Source organism: Sus scrofa, chromosome 8 (assembly GCF_054392235.1).
Source record: "Sus scrofa isolate SSC_HxYL_T2T_F1_AM1 chromosome 8, Sscrofa_HxYL_maternal_Yorkshire_Landrace_v2.0, whole genome shotgun sequence".
In the NCBI taxonomy this organism is placed as follows: Eukaryota; Metazoa; Chordata; class Mammalia; order Artiodactyla; family Suidae; genus Sus; species Sus scrofa.
The window spans coordinates 40,898,429-40,915,805 of NC_139390.1; the positions used below are offsets into that span (position 1 = coordinate 40,898,429).

Below are 17,377 nucleotides of genomic sequence, written 5' to 3' on the forward strand. Positions count from 1 at the left end.
CTGTTCATACATTCGCCTTCAATGATTTCCTGAAGGAACATGTGGAAGTAATAGTGAGCAGCGCAGTCACCCGGACTGAAGATGCACGAGAGGCGGTTGAGCAGAAGGGCTGGGGGTATGAGGCCCCAAGCCCAGCCTCATGCCGTCTTCCCGAGCCTGACCCCCCCAGGAACCGGTCCCAGTTCAACACAGCACCCCTTACAGTACTTTTCTGTGACCATTCCCGAAGGCTGCTATTCACCCTCCTGATGAGGGAGGTGATGGCTGTCTCACGTCCCAGTCTGAACCAGGCTGCCCTAGCCATTCTCAGAAGCGGGGGTGGGTGGAAGAGGGAGATCAGGGGAGTAGAGATAAAGGATGAGTCCCTTTACCCAACAAGAAAATTCAAAATTAGAGAAGGCGGGGAAGGTGAGTGTGTTCCCCTCCCCCCCGCCCCGGCTCGGAAGCCCCACTCCATCCAGGTCTGGTTCCTGGAGCGTCAGCGCCCCCTTTCCTTCGCGAGCAGGATCGCTCGCTCTCGGTGCCTTCCCTTGCCTCGCTCCCCGCCCCATAATTTGGGGCTCTGCTCTCAACCCTAGGGCATTGGTACCGTCCTACCCACAAGGCAGGAGGGAGCGCTGGGGGAGTCAAATTGCACCCTCCCCCCTTGAACGCAGAGGTGGCAGGCTGGCTGTAGACGATTCTCCAAACGCTCAAGCTTGAGCCTTTTTGTGTGCGTGATAGAAGCCAGGACAACCTCGCCCAGATAACCATGAAAACAAAGACATGACAAGATAAGTGCGCCGAGGGAGTAAAGGTCGTTCTGTCGGAGAACGTTCCAAACCTACGCAGACCCTCGACTCTTTGTACCCTCCTTCATACCCGTTTAAACACACACACGCACACGCGCGCGCACACACACACACACACGCACAAACCCCCAAAACACCCATCATCTTCATATTAGACTCAACAGTTTGCCTAATCCCATTAAAGGATTAGCAACCGCACGGCACTTTCCCTGAAAGACCCCAGGTTCAAAATCACACAACCGCTTGGAAACCTCTCCTGATGGCCCCATTTATTGTTGGGCTAGGAATTTCTCCAGAAGGGACACTTCTTGATTCCAGATTTATATTCTCTCTGAGCATTAACTGCTATTTTACGTGTACTTTTTCTTCCTTTCGAAGGCAATACAAAGCAACATAGCAGCGTAAGAAAATATCCCTCAAATCTGGAGGCAAACTCATTCTGGAAATGATGGGCAGTGTGTATTTTCACGAACCTCTTTCCCGGCAGACCGTCAACACCTCCCCCTTCCACCACCCCACCCCATCTGGTCTGCTTCTCCCCGCCCCCCAGTTGTTGTCGAAGTCTGGGGATTGGGGCTGGACCCCCTGATTGAGTAAAAGCGAAAAGCCAAGGCACAATCTGGAGGCTGGAAGATTCTGAGCGCACGGAGTTCGAGAGAAACTTTTATTTTGAAGAGGCCAAGGGGAGGGGGGGGCTTCATTTCCTGACAGCTATTTACTTAGAGCAAATGATTAGTTTTAGAAGGATGGACTATAACATTGAATCAATTACAAAACGCGGCTTTTGAGCCCATTACAGTTGGAGCTAGAGGGAGAGAAACAGAGAAGGGGACTCCAGGACAAAACTGAAGGCCGTGGACATACTTTTTGCTCCATGTGTAGGATTTTCATTGCGAATTGACATAGGAGGAGAAGGTAAGGGAGGAGAAAAAGAATTTTTTGTTTCCAAGAGAAGTCCCTGATCAGGCCCTTTGGGCTAGAAGTGAATAACTTCACTCAAACCTTGGGCGATGAGGAAAAAAAAATTGGAGTCGAATTCCAATTGTGTGTCCAGAGAGTAATTTATTTTGAATAAACTTCACTTGGAGGGAAGATAACCATAGAGTTCGAAAGTCTAGGGATTAAAAACAAAACAAAACAAAACACATTTTCCAGACCTATTTTTAAAAGCAAAAGTTGTTTTTCTAACAACTCTCTGGCCTTCCAAAGAAATTGTTTAGGCTTACATTTTTGAGGTTTCTTTGGGGGTTGGGGGTGGTATTCGTGTATACTGGGACGAGCACCAAGTAATGCTGGGAGTAGGGGCAGAGGTGTTTGCCCTCTTCTTGGCAGTGGGTCCTGGAAGGCGACAGGTTTTTAATGAGTATTTTCATTCCTCGCCCGCGGTTTGGCGGGACAACGCTGCAGCCGGTGGTGTGGAGAGCGGCTCGGGGACCGAGGGAGGTGGGGAGCAAAGAGCGCAGAGTGAGGCGCGGAAGGGGTTGAGGAGGAGGAAGGCGTGAAGGGCTCGGCTGGAGAGGGCCGGACCTTGGGTGCCCGCCGGGTGCACATGGCGCCGACCCAAAGCGCGTAATTACTGGACGGCGCTGCGCCCGGTGTGAGCCTGGGCCAGACTCAGCACAACCGTGGCGACTGCGAGACAAGCAGAGGGGGCGCGGATTTGGGGAGCTCCCCAGTGGTTTGGTAGGATCAGTGAACTGCGAGGGAGAACGGGCGCCAGCCCCGCAGAGCGCTAGGGTTGTGCGCCCTAGCGCGGGGGCGACGGCGGCGCGGGCGGGCCGGCAGGCAGGCAGGCGGTCTGGAGTAATGACAAACACATTTGGCCCCGAGTGAAGAAGTCGTCGTCGCCTCGCATTCCAGCAACTGGGGTTTGAGGAATTTCGAACTGCACTCCAAGGGGCCCTCATTGTGCGCAGTGGTCCCCACCCCCACCCATCTCTGCGCGCCCCCTTCCTCCGCGGAACGGTTCCTGCACAGCCCAGGGCTCTGCTGCTGCCGAGTCCTGGCCGCAGGAAGGAAAGAAGGAAGGTCGCCAAAAAAAGTGCAGAACTTCTTGTGGGGGAAGTTAGGGACAACTCGGAACGGAGAAACTTGTTTCCCAGGTAAGACAGGAAGGTGGGAGGCGAACTGTCCTTGTTACTTTCCTGGTGCACCCGAGCCCTGCACCCCCCCCTTGCGTGGCACTTTCCGCGCAGGGACGCGTGGCAATCGCTGCCCGCACTCGTCCTGCGCTGCTTCACACTCTTCAGGGTCCCTTGTATCTATTCCACTCCCTGTGCCGGCTTCTCTGCCCGCTTCAGAGCCGTCTCATCGCGCCCCTCCTTCTTCCACCGACTATCCCCATGGAAATCGGCTTTTATACGTGAGATTAACTTCGGCAGGCAGCGCCAGGGGAGCGGGCGGTGTCCCCTTGGCTCAGAAACAACTGGAATCAGCGGTTCTGTTCGGAAAGGGTCTCGGCCAACTCAGACCGAGAGGGAGTGTGGCTCGACCGGAGTACCGCCGCCTCAGGGGGCCAGGAATCTCCGCTACCTGGCCAGGTGTGAAGGAGCTGCCGGTGGCCTGGCCATGCGTCTCAGCCGTGGAGGAAGCGCTGGGCTGCCTGCCCGCTGTCTGTCTCCGCCACAGCCAGAGCGCCCGGACCTGCCAGACCCTCAGGTTGTGTAGAAAGAGCGCCTGGGAGAGCAAGCCACTTACTCGATCGCCAAGGGTGAGAGGCAAACCGGAGCTAGAGAGGGAGCGTGAATGACCCTTAGGTCCGGATTGCCCTGTGCCGCGCCTGGAAAAGCCCTGGGCTGCGCTGTGTGGGAAATGGCTTTTTGGCTCCGCGACCGAATTGCTCAACGTTTTGGACCGACTTGTCTCGCCTCACGGTTGCTCTCCAACAGAACTAGGCAGCTTTTAGAGCAGGGAGAGAGGCTGCGGCAAATGGGGTGCGACCATCACCCGCACAGCTCACGGGACTAACACCCAAGAGACTAGAGAGCCCCGGGGCCGCTGGAGGTGAGGAAGGGTTGCCCCGGACCCGCGCACTTCTTTGGTTGTCCCGCTGGCTTTGGTTTTAACATTCCCTCCCCCACCCCACTCCCCACCTCCATCTGACCCACTCGGACCCTGGTGCTGCTGCTTTGCGTCCCTCCCTTCTTCCCTTCCCCTTGGCTTCCTATTCTCCACAATCCTCACAGTCAAGGGGGCCTTTCCTCCCCATTCCCCTGCAGGAGAAGGACTGACAAGCCTCACCGACACCCTGGTGAGTCCCTGCTTCGGGCTTGTGGACAGTCTTGCTTTTGGTTTGACCCAAGCGTGGCTGGACTGGAGTCCCGAGAGCGAGGAAGAGTGGCGGGTAGGAGACAGAAAAATGAGACGGGGGAAGGCACCTCGGCTGTCCCTCGTCCCTTGCACCAGCCCTTAGACTGAGAGGGACCCGAAGAGGAGCCCCGGCTCCTGGGCCCAGGTCCGCTTTCCCCTCGGGATACGGACTGAGGGGGAGTGAAGGGGGAGGGGCATTGGGCCGGGCTTTCCAGCTGCAAACGCGTCTGGCGCCGAGGCGGGCCCGTTTTGCGCCTCCTGGGGACCGGCGGTGGGCGGCGCGCAGTGCCGGGACGCGTCCTGGGGACGTGGTGGCTGGCGTCTTCCTGCAGACCCCAGCGAGTGGGACTCTCTCTGGAGCTGTGACCAGGTTACATATTGCTGATGAAGAAGTGGGAATTCTGGGGGCGGGGGTGGGGGGCTAAAAGCTTACTCGGTGGCCTAAAGTTGCGGCTCTCGCGCTCCCGTGTGTCTAGGCTTGCGGGGTTCGCAAGAAGCAACAGCCGTCGGGGTGCGAGTGGGGAAGATCTCGCGGTCTCGTATCCTGCTGAGGGATGCAGAATCAGGGCAAATGGCTTTTCTCTACGGCGCTCTAGTCCGGACTCTGCCGGTGCTTGTCTTTTGCTGAAGTGGCTCGGTGGCATTTCCTTTTGTTTTAAACTGAACAGGGAGCCAGGGATCCATTGGAAAAGTAGATTAGAGGGGATGGAGGACCTCGGAATTGGGGTGCTTCCTTTCCTGACTACTGCAGTCATCCCCTTCCCCGCGAAAGGGGAGTGAGAGGCGCAGGCGGCGCCAGGGTGCGCAGGGCAGCTTCCGCACAGCGAGCGTCGGGCCGGGGCTCCGGGGGAGGCTGTGTTCTTAAAGGCGGAGGGGGCGCAGCCCTGGCTGGAAGCTGTGTTCTCCGCGAGCAGCTGTCCGCGGCCGTGGTTCTCTCCGGCCCATAGGAGGCGCTGACGCGCGGCTGTAACCCTAAACCCCCCGGTCCTTCTCCCTCCACCCCGCCCGGCCCCTCTCCCTCCACCCTGTCCGGCCCCCTCTCAGGTCTCAGCCGAAAACAATGCAAACGCCAAGCGTCATGCCTGGGGCGCAGCGGCCGCCGCAGCTCTGAAGCTAGGAGTGTGGCAGGCACGGACACTAAACCTTGGAGCCGGGCGGTCGTTGTCCCCAACTTCGGGGTGACCGAACCGCCGAGGGCGTGGACCCGCGGGACAGGGAGCAGCCCGCTCCGCGTTCTTGTGGGTGTGGCGGGGCGGGAGGCCTGACGGTGCCAGCGCGGAACCTTCTTGGCGAAGGTGGGCGAGCCGGGGTCCCCGTTGCGCTGTCGGGGACACGGAGCCTGAGCGGCCAGCGAGAGCTGGGACCGAGCCGGGTAAGATTCGTGGGGCTGCCGCGCCCTCTAGCGGGCATCTGGGGGCGCCATCCCGCTCCGTCAGCCTCGGGCGGTCGGTGCCTGAGCGGGGTGGGAGCGCAACGCTGAGACCTGGGGGAAGACCAACTTAGGTCACCTTGTCCCCTTCTGGAGGCCTTGGATAGACGCCTCGCAGGTACTGTGCGTGCCTGGGAGGCGCTCGGTTGGCGAGAGGCGCGGAGGTCTCCTGGTTTGGGGATGAGGGTGAGGGCGTCATCATAATTAAATGTGGGAGAAGCGGAGGAAGGCGGAGGATACAGGGTCTCAGGCGCTCTTGGGGGCTTTTACTGTCGGCGACCTTTGTTTTCAAGCCCCTCGAAAGTTCTCCTGCCGCGCAGGCAGCCTGTTACTGTTTTGTTTGTTTTACAACCCCGCGTTATTGTGCAATGGCAACAGTCGTTTCCAATCAGCCCGTAGTTCCCGGGCTGCGCGGCGGTCGCGGCCCCTGCCGGGGGGTTTACAAGGGGTGACAACGGCGTGCGAACAGATTGGGCAGCAAAGGCAGAGCCATGGCATCGGGCGCCCCCACCCAACGAGGCCCAGGTGGTCTCCCTTCCTGAAGTGGGCGGGAACTTCGAGGTGGGAGAGCACCGGTGGGAGGAAAAAAAAAAAAAAAAAGGTGACCCACCCAACCTCCTCCCGAATAGCTTTTCCTGCTCAACCTTCTAAACCTTTGCGACCTGGGATGCCAGCGCCATTTTCCTGGCTCCCGAGGCCCAGCCGCCCCGGAGGACCCGCTAGCAGGGATGTAGGTGATGGTGTCTGTCCCTCAGCGAATTCTCCTGTGGCCTCGCGGGACGTTAAGCCTTTTCTTCGGCAGTTACCCTACTCCGACTTCTATTCTGTGGGTTTTGAAGGGAGGTCACCCCGAAACCTAAAAGTATGTCAAGAAAAGAAGAGACTGGAAGTTAAGATTTGGGACATTTTAGCCCAGTACTTGCAGCTGCATTTGCGTCCCCTACCCCCACCCCAGACCGCCTGTCTCTTGGACCAATATTGCCACCTGCTGGTATCATTTGAAAACTGCAACGACCCTTTGCTGAGGGGGGAGATGGGCTTTGCAGAGATTCCCGGCAAGTCGTGGCATCGGGGAAGACCTATTTCCTGCCCTGTAAGACCGAGTGAGAGAGGATGTCTGTTTTCTTTTCCTATGGAGTTGCAAGAATCATTGGGGCTGACAACATATATTCTCTGGACTTTTGGGTATCTCTTTCGCTTTAGTTGTTAAAACTTTATATTTACCTGAAGGGGGAAGTGCTGACCTCCCACGTCTGATTATCAGAGCAGAGCCTGTGGAGAAGAGAGGCTAGAAGATTTGCATTTCCTTTTACAAGTGAAGCCCTAGTGTTGGGGGCTTGGTGAGCTCAAGTAGACTCCAAGCTGCTGCACCGAAGGTTGCCCCATTAGGTGCCACTCCAATTTGGTGACAATCAAAAGAAAGTGACATTATAGTCTCCTGTGGTTAAATATCTGGTGCAGAGAGAGCAGAAAGGTTCATGAGCTCAGACTGTCCCAGAAAATGTTTCCCCATAAAAATACTCCGGCCCCTACCCATCACTGGAATGTCTAATGGAACTCAAGGAGATAAAAACAACAGAACAGGAGTTCCCTTTGTGGCTCAGTGGGTTAAGAATCTGACTAAAATCCATGAGGATGTGGGTTTGATCTCTGGCCTTGCTCAGTGGGTTAAGGATCCGGTATTGCTGCCAGCTGCTGGGTAGGTCAGACACTGCTCAGATCAGGTGTTGCTGTGGCTGCGGCTGCGGCAGGCAGCTGCAGCTCCAATTCAACCCCTAGCCTGGGATCTTCCCTATGCCGTGGGTGCAGCCCTAAAAAAAAAAAAATTCCTAAAAAAAATAAAAAAATAAAAACAACAGAACAGGCCCCAGTGAGGTGCCAATCCCAGTAAACAAGCTGACGTTGCCACCAGGGTGGACCAGGATTCAGATTGCCTGGGCTGAAGTTCCAGAACGTTTGTCACAGGGAAAAAAACCCAGCATCTATAATTTTCACAGTTAGAATTAACTGGGGAGAGCTGAAATTAACTGAACCTCAGAAATCTGAAGCCTGAAGCTGTTAGTGGCTCTGGGGACTGTGAGAGAGTCCTCCGTGGCCTCTAATCATGCCAGGGTGGGGTGAAATTCAATCGTTCAGTGGCTCTGTCACGGGATGCGTTGTGCCGCTGGTGAGCTGGAAGCCAGCTCTCTGCTTTAGGAGAAGAAGGCCATGCTTCCTTCTGGAAATAGTGCCTTTGCCTGGCTTGCCCTCTGCTGCCTTTCTAGCTTAGCGTGTTGTCTTTGATTGCAGAGTCCTAGTTAATGGCTCTTCAATTCTGTTTGCAGGAACAGAGATGGCAGCCTGTTAAAGCAGAAGAGAGCGGCTGCCAACAGATTTGTTTCTCTATTTCCTAGGTGTCTGATGTGGGATCAGAGCCTAATCAGTGCCATTTGCATCACGTCTTCTGAGAGCAGGCATGAAGGACAAGAGGATGGGGGTGGGGTGGGGGAGGCCACTGTCACCTGCCTGAGTGGGAAGGGCAGAGGTCTCTTTTCTCCAGTTGTTTCTCTAACCTGTGGCAGTGAGTTGGGATTATAGAGGATTGAGACATATAGTTGGTGTGAGAACAATGGTTATAATTTGTAAAAAAAAAAAAAAAAGGTTGGGATGAAATCTGTTGTTTCTCCTTGCAAAGTGATTTTTTTTATTCTTGCTGACTTACAACCTGCTGTGTTTCTCTGAATCTGTAACCTAACTTATTTACATTGCACACCTGACTCTTGGATAAGCTCCAAGATAGGGGCTTCTGATTAAGGATGAGCATTTACTCTCAGAGTAGAAAAGCAGTGGAAGCAACAAGACCGACCCTTAAAGAGTCTCAGTCCAGGGCTTCCTGTCATGGCTCAGCAGTTCACGAACCCGACGAGAATCTATGAGGACTATTGATCCCTGGTCTTGCTCAGGGGGTTCAGGATATGGCATTGCCATGAGCTGTGGTGTAGGTCACAGGCATGGCTTGGATCCAGCGTTGCTGTGGCTGTGGTGTAGGCTGGCAGCTTACAGCTCTGATTAGACCTGGGAACTTCCACGTGCCTTCAGTGTGGCCCTAAAAAGACAGCACAACAACAACAACAGCAAAAAGATTCTCACTCCAGGGTCAGTAGGCAGAGAAGCCTCCAGTCTTTCCTGTTGTTTGTCATTACCTCCCTGGAAGGCTCACACTCGGCAATTATTCACAAGTAAATTGAGTGATGGATGAATAATGACATAAAATTTCACAACTACGCCTGGATTTCTAGCCAGGGATATCGGAGAAGGGAGTTTGAAAGCATAGGCAAACACATGCTGATTTTTCAGTATGCGCATCATTATCCACTGCTCTGAAGCCCTATTTTCACTGCCCACTTTGTGTGTCTGTAAGTGATCCTCCCTGGCAGTGGATCTCTTGTATCTGGATGCACAGAAGGAAATCTGGCGGGACCTGGCCAAGGCAAAACGCTCCTCTGAGCCTGAGCTGTAAGAGCAGCGAGCCCTTCTCGTAAGCTGGGGAATGCTTTAAAGATGCATCATTGGCAAAAGCCCGGCTCAAGAAATGCAGGATATAGATGTGATAAAACCCAAAAGACATCAAGCTGGCTCTGGAGAGCTGCTTTGAAGTTTGCTAAGTGGATTATCAGTGGGAGGCTGATATTTATATGTACAAACAGACAGGCTGTTACTGCTAATTGTGGTAAATCAGACTGGCCACCCTGGCTCTGGGTCCCGCTGTGCCCGTCACCAATCCCTGCATTCCCAGGCACATGGCAGGATCCTCAGAAGCCATCAGCTGGCCTGCATTGTGCAGATTGCCTTTGGGTCCATAGCACCTGAGTGGGAGGAGGAGATTCAGGGCCCCGATTTGCATTAGGAAATAGTTGGGGGTGGGGGGTGGGAACACACAGGGTTGAAACGCTGACGTTCTCTTGAGAGAGACCATATGGTGGATGAGACAGAGTGTGGCTTTTGTTTGCATCACACAGACTTGGTATCACAGTCCTGGCTTTACCACCAGCTGCGTGATGTCCCGTCATTTGCCAAACCTCTCTGAGCCTCAAGTGGCACTTAAAAAAAACCAAATCCAGGGGTTCCCATCGTGGCCCAGTGGAAACGAATCCGACTAGGAACCATAAGGGTTTGGGTTCGATCTCTGGCCACGCTCAGTGGGTTAAGGATCCAGCATTGCTGTGAGCTGTGGTGTAGGTCGCAGACACGGCTCGGATCTGATGTGGCTGTGGCTGTGGCGTAGGCTGGCAGCTGTAGCTCAGATTCGACCCCCAGCCTGGGAACTTCCATATGCTGATAGTGTTAAAAAAAAAAAAAAAAAAAAAAAAAAAAAAAAAAAAAAAAAAAGCAAAAATAAATAAATAAATAAATAAAAATAAAAAGTAAAAAAAAAAGTAAAAAAAATCAAATCCAATATGTCACAGAGTTATTATTAACAGACATGGTATATACAGGACCACTTTGGCTCAGGAAACATTCATTTCTCATTCATGCTTTGGAGAAAACAACATTATCATTGTTTTTCCCGTCTAACCACTCCCTCCCCATTACCAGCATTCCATTTTTCACTCTGTCTTTCTTCCTCCTCCATTTAACTGGTAGAATTTAATGAGGCAGCAATCTGACATCTGCACATAGGCCACTTTGCCACCTCCAAGCACAAATACACGATCAGGCTCTCAGGCTCCACCAAAAGCAACTAGAACAACCAGGCTAATACCTACTGGATCCTCTGCAACCAAAAAAAAAAAAACCGAAACCAGAACATGTACACACATCTTAGTTTCCAAAATCAGTAATGGAACAAATTAAGTCCCAGGAACTCATGCCACTGCAGGAGTCGGAGTTTTGAGCAACTCTGAGACCAGCACATCCCAGGCCAAGGCCGAGGAGATTTATTAGGGGTCGTCTTAATGCTTTTACACCCGCCCCTGCCCAGACCCCTCAGTGGAGCCTGTTCCATTGAAACTTGGGTGCTCAGTGGCCCCCAACACCTGTAAGCTCGTTCCCATCCACTTCGAGAAGATCTATGTCTCAATAACTTTGGTAGGAAAGGAAGAAAGAGATAAGGATCAAGAAAAGGGGTCTGGGCGTTGCCGTTGTGGCGCATCGGAAATGAATCCGACTAGGAATCATGAGGTTTTGGGTTCACTCCCTGCCCTCGCTCAGTGGGTTAAGGATCCGGTGTTGCTGTGAGCTGTGGTGTAGGTCACAGATGTGGCTTGGATCTTGCGTTGCTGTGGCTGTAGTGTAGGCTGGCGGCTACAGCTCCGTTTGGACCCCTAGCCTGGGAACCTCCATATGCCACAGGTACAGCCCTAAAAGGGCAAAAAAAAAGAAAAGAAGGAAAAGGGACTTTTCAGAGACTGGACCAGAATAGGGCCTTCAGTGGCTTTATTGCAGGGCACTATGGGTCCCTCTTTTTTTTTTTTTTTTTTGGCTTTTTGCCTTTTCTAGGGCCGCTCCTGCGGCATATAGAGGTTCCCAGGCTAGGGGTCCAATCGGAGCCTTAGCCACCAGCCTACACCAGAGCCACAGCAACTCAGGATCTGAGCTGCATCTGTGACCTACACCACAGCTCACAGCAACACCGGATCGTTAACCCATTAAGCGAGGCCAGGGATCGAACCCGCAATCTCATGGTTCTTAGTCAGATTCGTTAACCACTGCGCCACGTCGGGAACTCCATATGTGTCCCTTTTAAAATTTTTCCCTCCCTCCATTTTCTTTATCCTGCATCCTTCCCACTGCTTTTCCCTGTTTGCGTCCCTCCATTTCTCTTTCATTCCCCAGAATTTGTTGCGGGGTATCAGAGTGGAGAATTTGGTTTCTGCAGTTACTGTTGCACGTGTGGAAATGACTCATCCATTGAATTTTATCCTCTGGTTTACTGTGTCCCTGATACCCAGGAATTTGATCACCCTTTTCGCTCTCATTTGCTCTCTTTTCTTCACTTCCTTTACTGTTCCTTCTTCCATGCCCATGCCCTGGGCTCTCTATGCCTTATTAGCTGGACTGTGAGTGCAGCAGGTCCTGGGAGAACTTGGGCTGGGGGCCCGGGCCTGAGCTTGGTACAGGTTGTTGTGTCGCAAAGTGACATCCTCAAAGTGACATTGGTTAGTGCAACTTCCCCAACCTCTATACCAGAATGGCTCTTAAGTGTTAAGATATTGTTGGCAGGGAGTTCCCGTTGTGGCTCGGTGGTAATGAACCTGACTAGGATCCATGAGGACGCAGGTTCCACCCCTGGCCTTGCTCAGTGGGTTAAGGATCTGGCGTTGCCATGAGCTGTGGTGTAGGTCGCAGGTGTGGCTTGGATATGGCGTTGCTGTGGCTATGGGCTGGCAGCTGCAGCTCCAGTTTGACCCCTAGCCTGGGAGTTTCTGTATGCCTCGGGTGCAGCCCTAAAGAGACCAAAAAAAAAAAAAAAAAAGAAAAAAGACTATTTGTTGGCAGCCCAAGCATCTTTTCCCGAGGTTGCAGAGGATGTGACTTTCTGTTATCAAAACATGAAGCAAATGACAACCCATTTTGAGTGAAAACAGCTCAGGTTTGGAAGTTGAGTAAATACATATGTTTGGTTTTTGCATTCTTAATTTAAATGGTTTAAAAGAAACAGTTCTCCTGTGCTTTTGGACATCGTCCAAGACAATAAAGCAAGACTTTGTGGAATTTGAAAGCTGCATGCAATCGAAAAGGATTTTGTCTTCAGATGGCTGGTGTCATGATCAGGGCTCTATCAGGCCGATTCCTGCCTCCCCCATGCCCCCACGACTGGCAGCATATGGAAATTCCCGGCCCAGGGAATCAATCGAGTTTGAGCCACAGCTGCAACCTACGCCACAGCTGTGGCAATGCCAGATCCTTAACCCACCGTGCCACAGCGGGATCTCATGATTCCTACCCTTTAGGCATCTTAACTGTTTTAACCTTGAATCTTAAACCAGAATGTTGTTGACTAAAATGACGCTGTTCATATTTTCCATAGCACAAAGCACAAAAAGAATTAGGCTCCCGGTTAGTTTTATTGGCTCACACTGTTTCTGTTTGACTTTTTACTTTTCCAGTTTTCCAGAACCATGGGGACTTCCCATCGGATGCTGCTGGTCTTAGGCTGTCTCTTTACAGGTACAGATCCTAATTCTCCTTGAGTTTGTTGTCCTGGGGGACATCTTGCTTTTTGCGGTCTGTGCTCTGGGGGTGTCGGGAGGGTGTATACCTGTACACTGCACTTCTGGAAACAGTCCAAAAGAGCAAAGGAGTAGAAACTTATAGGATCTAGAGATAACTCTAGAATGACTGCAAACCTTCAGTTCCCTCTGCCGTATTGCAATAATTCCAATTCAAAAAAGAATGTTCACCATTGGCACTCTTAGTATATGTGTAATCGTGGGCGTTGAAATGTTGTTAGGAATGAGAGTCTAAATTTGCCTGCCACCCTCTCCATTTCCTGGGACATGGGTTTGCAGGTGAGGTGGTCCAGAGAAATTCAAGAGTGTTCGAAAGAAACAAATAACCAAAAAGTCCTCATCGAGGAAATGATACTGGCCTTCAATTAAGCAGAAGATGCTTTAATTGCTGCAAAATCTTAGAGCTCTTGGAATCGACTTGGAAGGCTATTTGACTTTTGGGGATTCTTACTAACGCTTTTCCACCAGGAGGATGCCATTGGGGCCATTTGTTGAAATATTTATTGGCGTCTCTTAGTTTGCATCCAGATATTTTTATGAATTGCAGATGTTCACCAAGACACCACTGTTTTTCTAGTCTGAGGAGTTCGCTTAAGCCTGTTAGTTTATCTCTGGGTCTTATCTAGGTGCATATGGTGAAATCGAGTAAGTCAGTGATGTAGGAGTTGGGAACTCCACTTGATGCACCCTGTTTCCAGGATGCTCGTGACCCAGAAGTGCTTACAACTTCTCTCTGAAGAAGCTGCACGAGGAGTTCCCACTGTGGTACAGCGGTAATGAACCTGGCCGGGATCCATGAGGATGTGGGTTCGATCCCTGGCTTTGCTCAGTGGGTTAAGGATCCAGCATTGCTGTGAGCTGCGGTGCAGGTCGCAGATGCGGCTCAGATCTGGCATTGCTGTGGCTGTGGTGTAGGCTTGCAGCTCCAGCTCCAGTTCGACCCCTAGCTTGGGAACTTCCATATGTCGCAAGTGAGGCCCTAAATAGAAAAAAAAATAGAAGAAGAAGCTTTACCAATCATAATGGACACATATTAAAGTTAGGTAGGATTCCCACATCAGGCTCCGAGGGAGACTGGAGCATATCGATTAATCATTACATCCTCCTATCTCTTCTATTAGTTTTCTAGAAGAGGGGAGCTAGACTGACATTTGGGGTTCTAAGATGAACTTGAGTTTTCACTCTTGGGCTTGTCTTCTCCTCTTTGAATCAAAGTCTGCATCCTCCAGCTTCACTTTCTGGAAGTCATTAGAGAGGAGGTGCGCCAGGATGCTGTGAGAAAGGGAAGATGCGTGATCCCTGAGCAGAGCTCTGCCTTGTGCTTTGTGCAACCTGGCTCCCTGGCCCTGCTCTCCTCCCGGGTCTCAGCAGGGAAAGCGGACAGTAAAGAACCCAGATATGCTGGAGCCCGTGCCATCCTGGGATATTTTATGGTCACACTTAAGTGTCGAAAATACGGAATCGGAGTCAGGCATTCTCTCTCTGTTTGAGTGTTTGGAGGGTGAATGGGGGACTTGGGGGGCTTGGTGGGGCCTTTGGAGCCTTCGCTGCTCCTGGCAGATGCAGTGGCTGTTAGAACTTGGGGAGCTGGGTGAGGTGGGGGCGGGTGTCTCACGGGCATCCAGGCTAATGGGCTTTTTGCGTAGAAGTGGTCATTGTTGGCAGAAGCTGCTCTGGGTGAGACTGTCCTTTTGGCTGTACCCTGTTCAGAGCAAGTTGCCTTTTCCAGGGCCGAGCCTCATCCTCTGCCAGCTTTCACTACCCTCCATCCTGCCAAACGAAAATGAGAAGGTTGTGCAGCTGAATGCATCCTTTTCTCTGAGATGCTTTGGGGAGAGTGAAGTGAGCTGGCAGTACCCCATGTCTGAAGAAGAGAACCCCAGCGTGGAGATCAGAAGTGAGGAGAACAACAGTGGCCTTTTTGTGACAGTGCTGGAAGTGGTCAGTGCCTCGGCGGCCCACACAGGGCTGTACACTTGCTATTACAACCACACGCAGAGAGAAGAAAGTGAGATTGAGGGCAGGGCCATCTACATCTATGTGCCAGGTGAGCCCAGCCGGTCCCCCCATCTCTCCTGTTAACTGTATGAATCTTTTAAAAAATGTTTTCTTTTTAGGTCCACACCACTGCGTATGGAGGTTCCCAGGCTAGGGGTCAAATCAGAGCTGTAGCTGCTGGCCTACACCATAGCCACAGCCACGCAGGATCCAAACCTTGTCTTCGACCTACACCACAGCTCACAGAGACGCTGGATCCTTAACCCACTGAGCGAGGCCAGGGATTGAACCCAGTCCTCATGGATACTAATTGGGTTCATTACTGCTGAGCCGTGACAGGAACTCCGCATTTCATACTTTATTTATTTTTATTTATTTATTTATTTTTGTCTTTTTGCCTTTTCTAGGGCTGCTCCTGAGGCATATGGAGGTTCCCAGACTAGGGGTCTAATCGGAGCTATAGCCGCCGGCCTACACCAGAGCCACAGCAACGCGGGATCCGAGCTGCGTCTGCGACCTACACGACAGCTCACGGCAATGCCAGATCCTTAACCCGCTGAGCGAGGCCAGGGATCGAATACGAAACCTCATGTTCCTAGTTGGATTCTTTAGCCACTGAGCCATGACGGGAACTCCCATACGTTTAAATTTATGAGTATCTTCCCATGTTCTAAGCAGACCTGATTATTTTATTGTCTTTTTTTTTTTTTTTTTGCTTTTTGTAGCTGTTTAGATTTTGACCTCAATTCCTGACTAGTGTTTATGTTTATCTATTTATATCATCAGTATTTTTTATCAGGGACAGGCAACTTAGTACTGTTCATACTTTAAAGTCACCTTCTAGCTGTTGCGCTGCCTAATGTTAATGGGGTGACACTTGCAGTTATATATGTGAAGGTAAAATTTACACCTAATACGATCAGTGCCATTGGTGTCATTTTTTCTGCACCTGTGCATCAAGGTAAAATGAATCCTTAATGTTTTTCTTTCTTTTTCAAACCTTAGACCCGGATGTAGCCTTCGTGCCTCTAGGAATGACAGATTATCTGGTCATCGTGGAGGACGATGACTCTGCCATCATCCCGTGTCGCACGACTGATCCTGAGACCCCGGTGACCTTGCTCAGCAGCGATGGGGTGGTGCACGCCTCCTATGACAGCAGACAGGGCTTTAATGGAACCTTCACCGTCGGGCCCTATATCTGCGAGGCCACCGTCAGAGGGAAGAAGTTCCAGACCATCCCCTTCAACGTCTATGCTTTAAAAGGTACTTGTGGAGTTCCCGTCGTGGCGCAGTGGTTAATGAATCCGACTAGGAACCATGAGGTTGCAGGTTCGATCCATGGCCTTGCTCAGTGGGTTATGGATCCGGTGTTGCCATGAGCTGTGGTGTAGGTCGTAGATGCGGCTCGGATCCCAAGTTGCTGTGGCTCTGGCGTAGGTCGGTGGCTACAGCTCCGATTCAACCCCTAGCCTGGGAACCTCCATATGCCGCGGGAGTGGCCCTAGAAAAGGCAAAAAGACAAAAACAAAAAGGTACTTGTGCCCTGTCCCTCTTTTTCTTTTTCTTTTTTGCTTTTTAGGGCTGCACCTGTGGCATATGGAGGTTCCCAGGCTAGAGGTTGAAGTGCAGCTACAGCTGCCGGCCTGCACCACAGCCACAGCAATGTGGGATCCCAGCTGAGTCTTCAACCTACACCACAATTCATGGCAATGCCAGATTCTTAACGCACTGAGTGAGGCCAGGGATCGAACCTGCATCCTCATGGATGCTAGTCGGGTTCGTAACTTGCTGAGCCACCACGGGATCTCCCCTCCTTCCTTCTTTAAACAAGAGTTCCAGGCAAAATAGTCAGATGCATGTAGGATCTATTTTTTTAATCCTAGTCCCTGGTGGGGAAAACCCTGAGTTCTGATGTGGGGACTTAGGCCACCTTTGCCCTACAATGTTAAGCTGACCTGTGTGGCTGTCATTATACCAAGCTTAGCATGACCAAAGGCCACCGCTTTCCTACCGCTGTAAGATTTCCTGTTTCATCAGTCAACTTCAAAATACCGTAAGGAATTCTTGTCTTGCATAAGCCTCTTACAGTTTGAGTCATGTTCCTGACTACAAAAGCCCCAACAACAAACACACACCTCTGGGGGTTGGAGGCCTAGGTTCATTTTAGCAACTTAAGGAAAGGGATTTTGATTTTGAGAAAAGCTGGTAGTTGTTGACTTCATCCCTTTGATGAAGCGTGGTTAGCGCGAATGGGAAAGTATCAACCAGGTTTGAGTCCACAGATTTATGGAAGACTTAAGTGTAGGGGTGGCATTAGCGAGAATGTACCCTTTAACTCTTGTGCGGGGCTTATTTTAGGCCAGGCTCTGAGCTCTGTGCTCAAAGTGCAGAGAATAACTGGGGAGCAGAGGGGGAGGGGAGAGAAGAGGAGAATAAATGATGGAGTGGGAGCCAGTGCCTAGCAGAGGGCAGGTCAGCAGAGGCTGGCTGATTAAGTGAGTGGCCCATCAGCAACGGCGATTGCAAAAGAGTGCAGTCATAACTCATCCCAGTGCATGGGCATGTGAATGAGATGTCCTATGTAACTGGAATTTACTTTTACGATTGTTATTTCTTTACTTAATATTTGTAGGGCC

General features: G+C 51.6%; 1 protein-coding gene across 12 annotated transcripts in view; it reads left to right on the top strand.

The window, feature by feature from the left end:
• The first annotated feature begins 1,583 nt into the window (after positions 1-1,583).
• The window catches only part of PDGFRA (platelet derived growth factor receptor alpha), a 54,614-nt gene continuing 38,820 nt past the window's right edge, over positions 1,584-17,377 (top strand). For 2 of the 12 annotated variants that reach the window (XR_014811909.1, XM_084970813.1), the window contains exons 1-3: positions 1,584-1,706; positions 12,618-12,678; positions 15,744-16,004. Coding sequence is in view for 10 of the 12 variants with exons in the window: in XM_084970813.1 (XP_084826939.1) it covers positions 12,630-12,678; positions 15,744-16,004 (310 nt within the window). In the remaining 2 variants the exon portion in view is untranslated. 12 annotated transcript variants of the gene reach the window in all.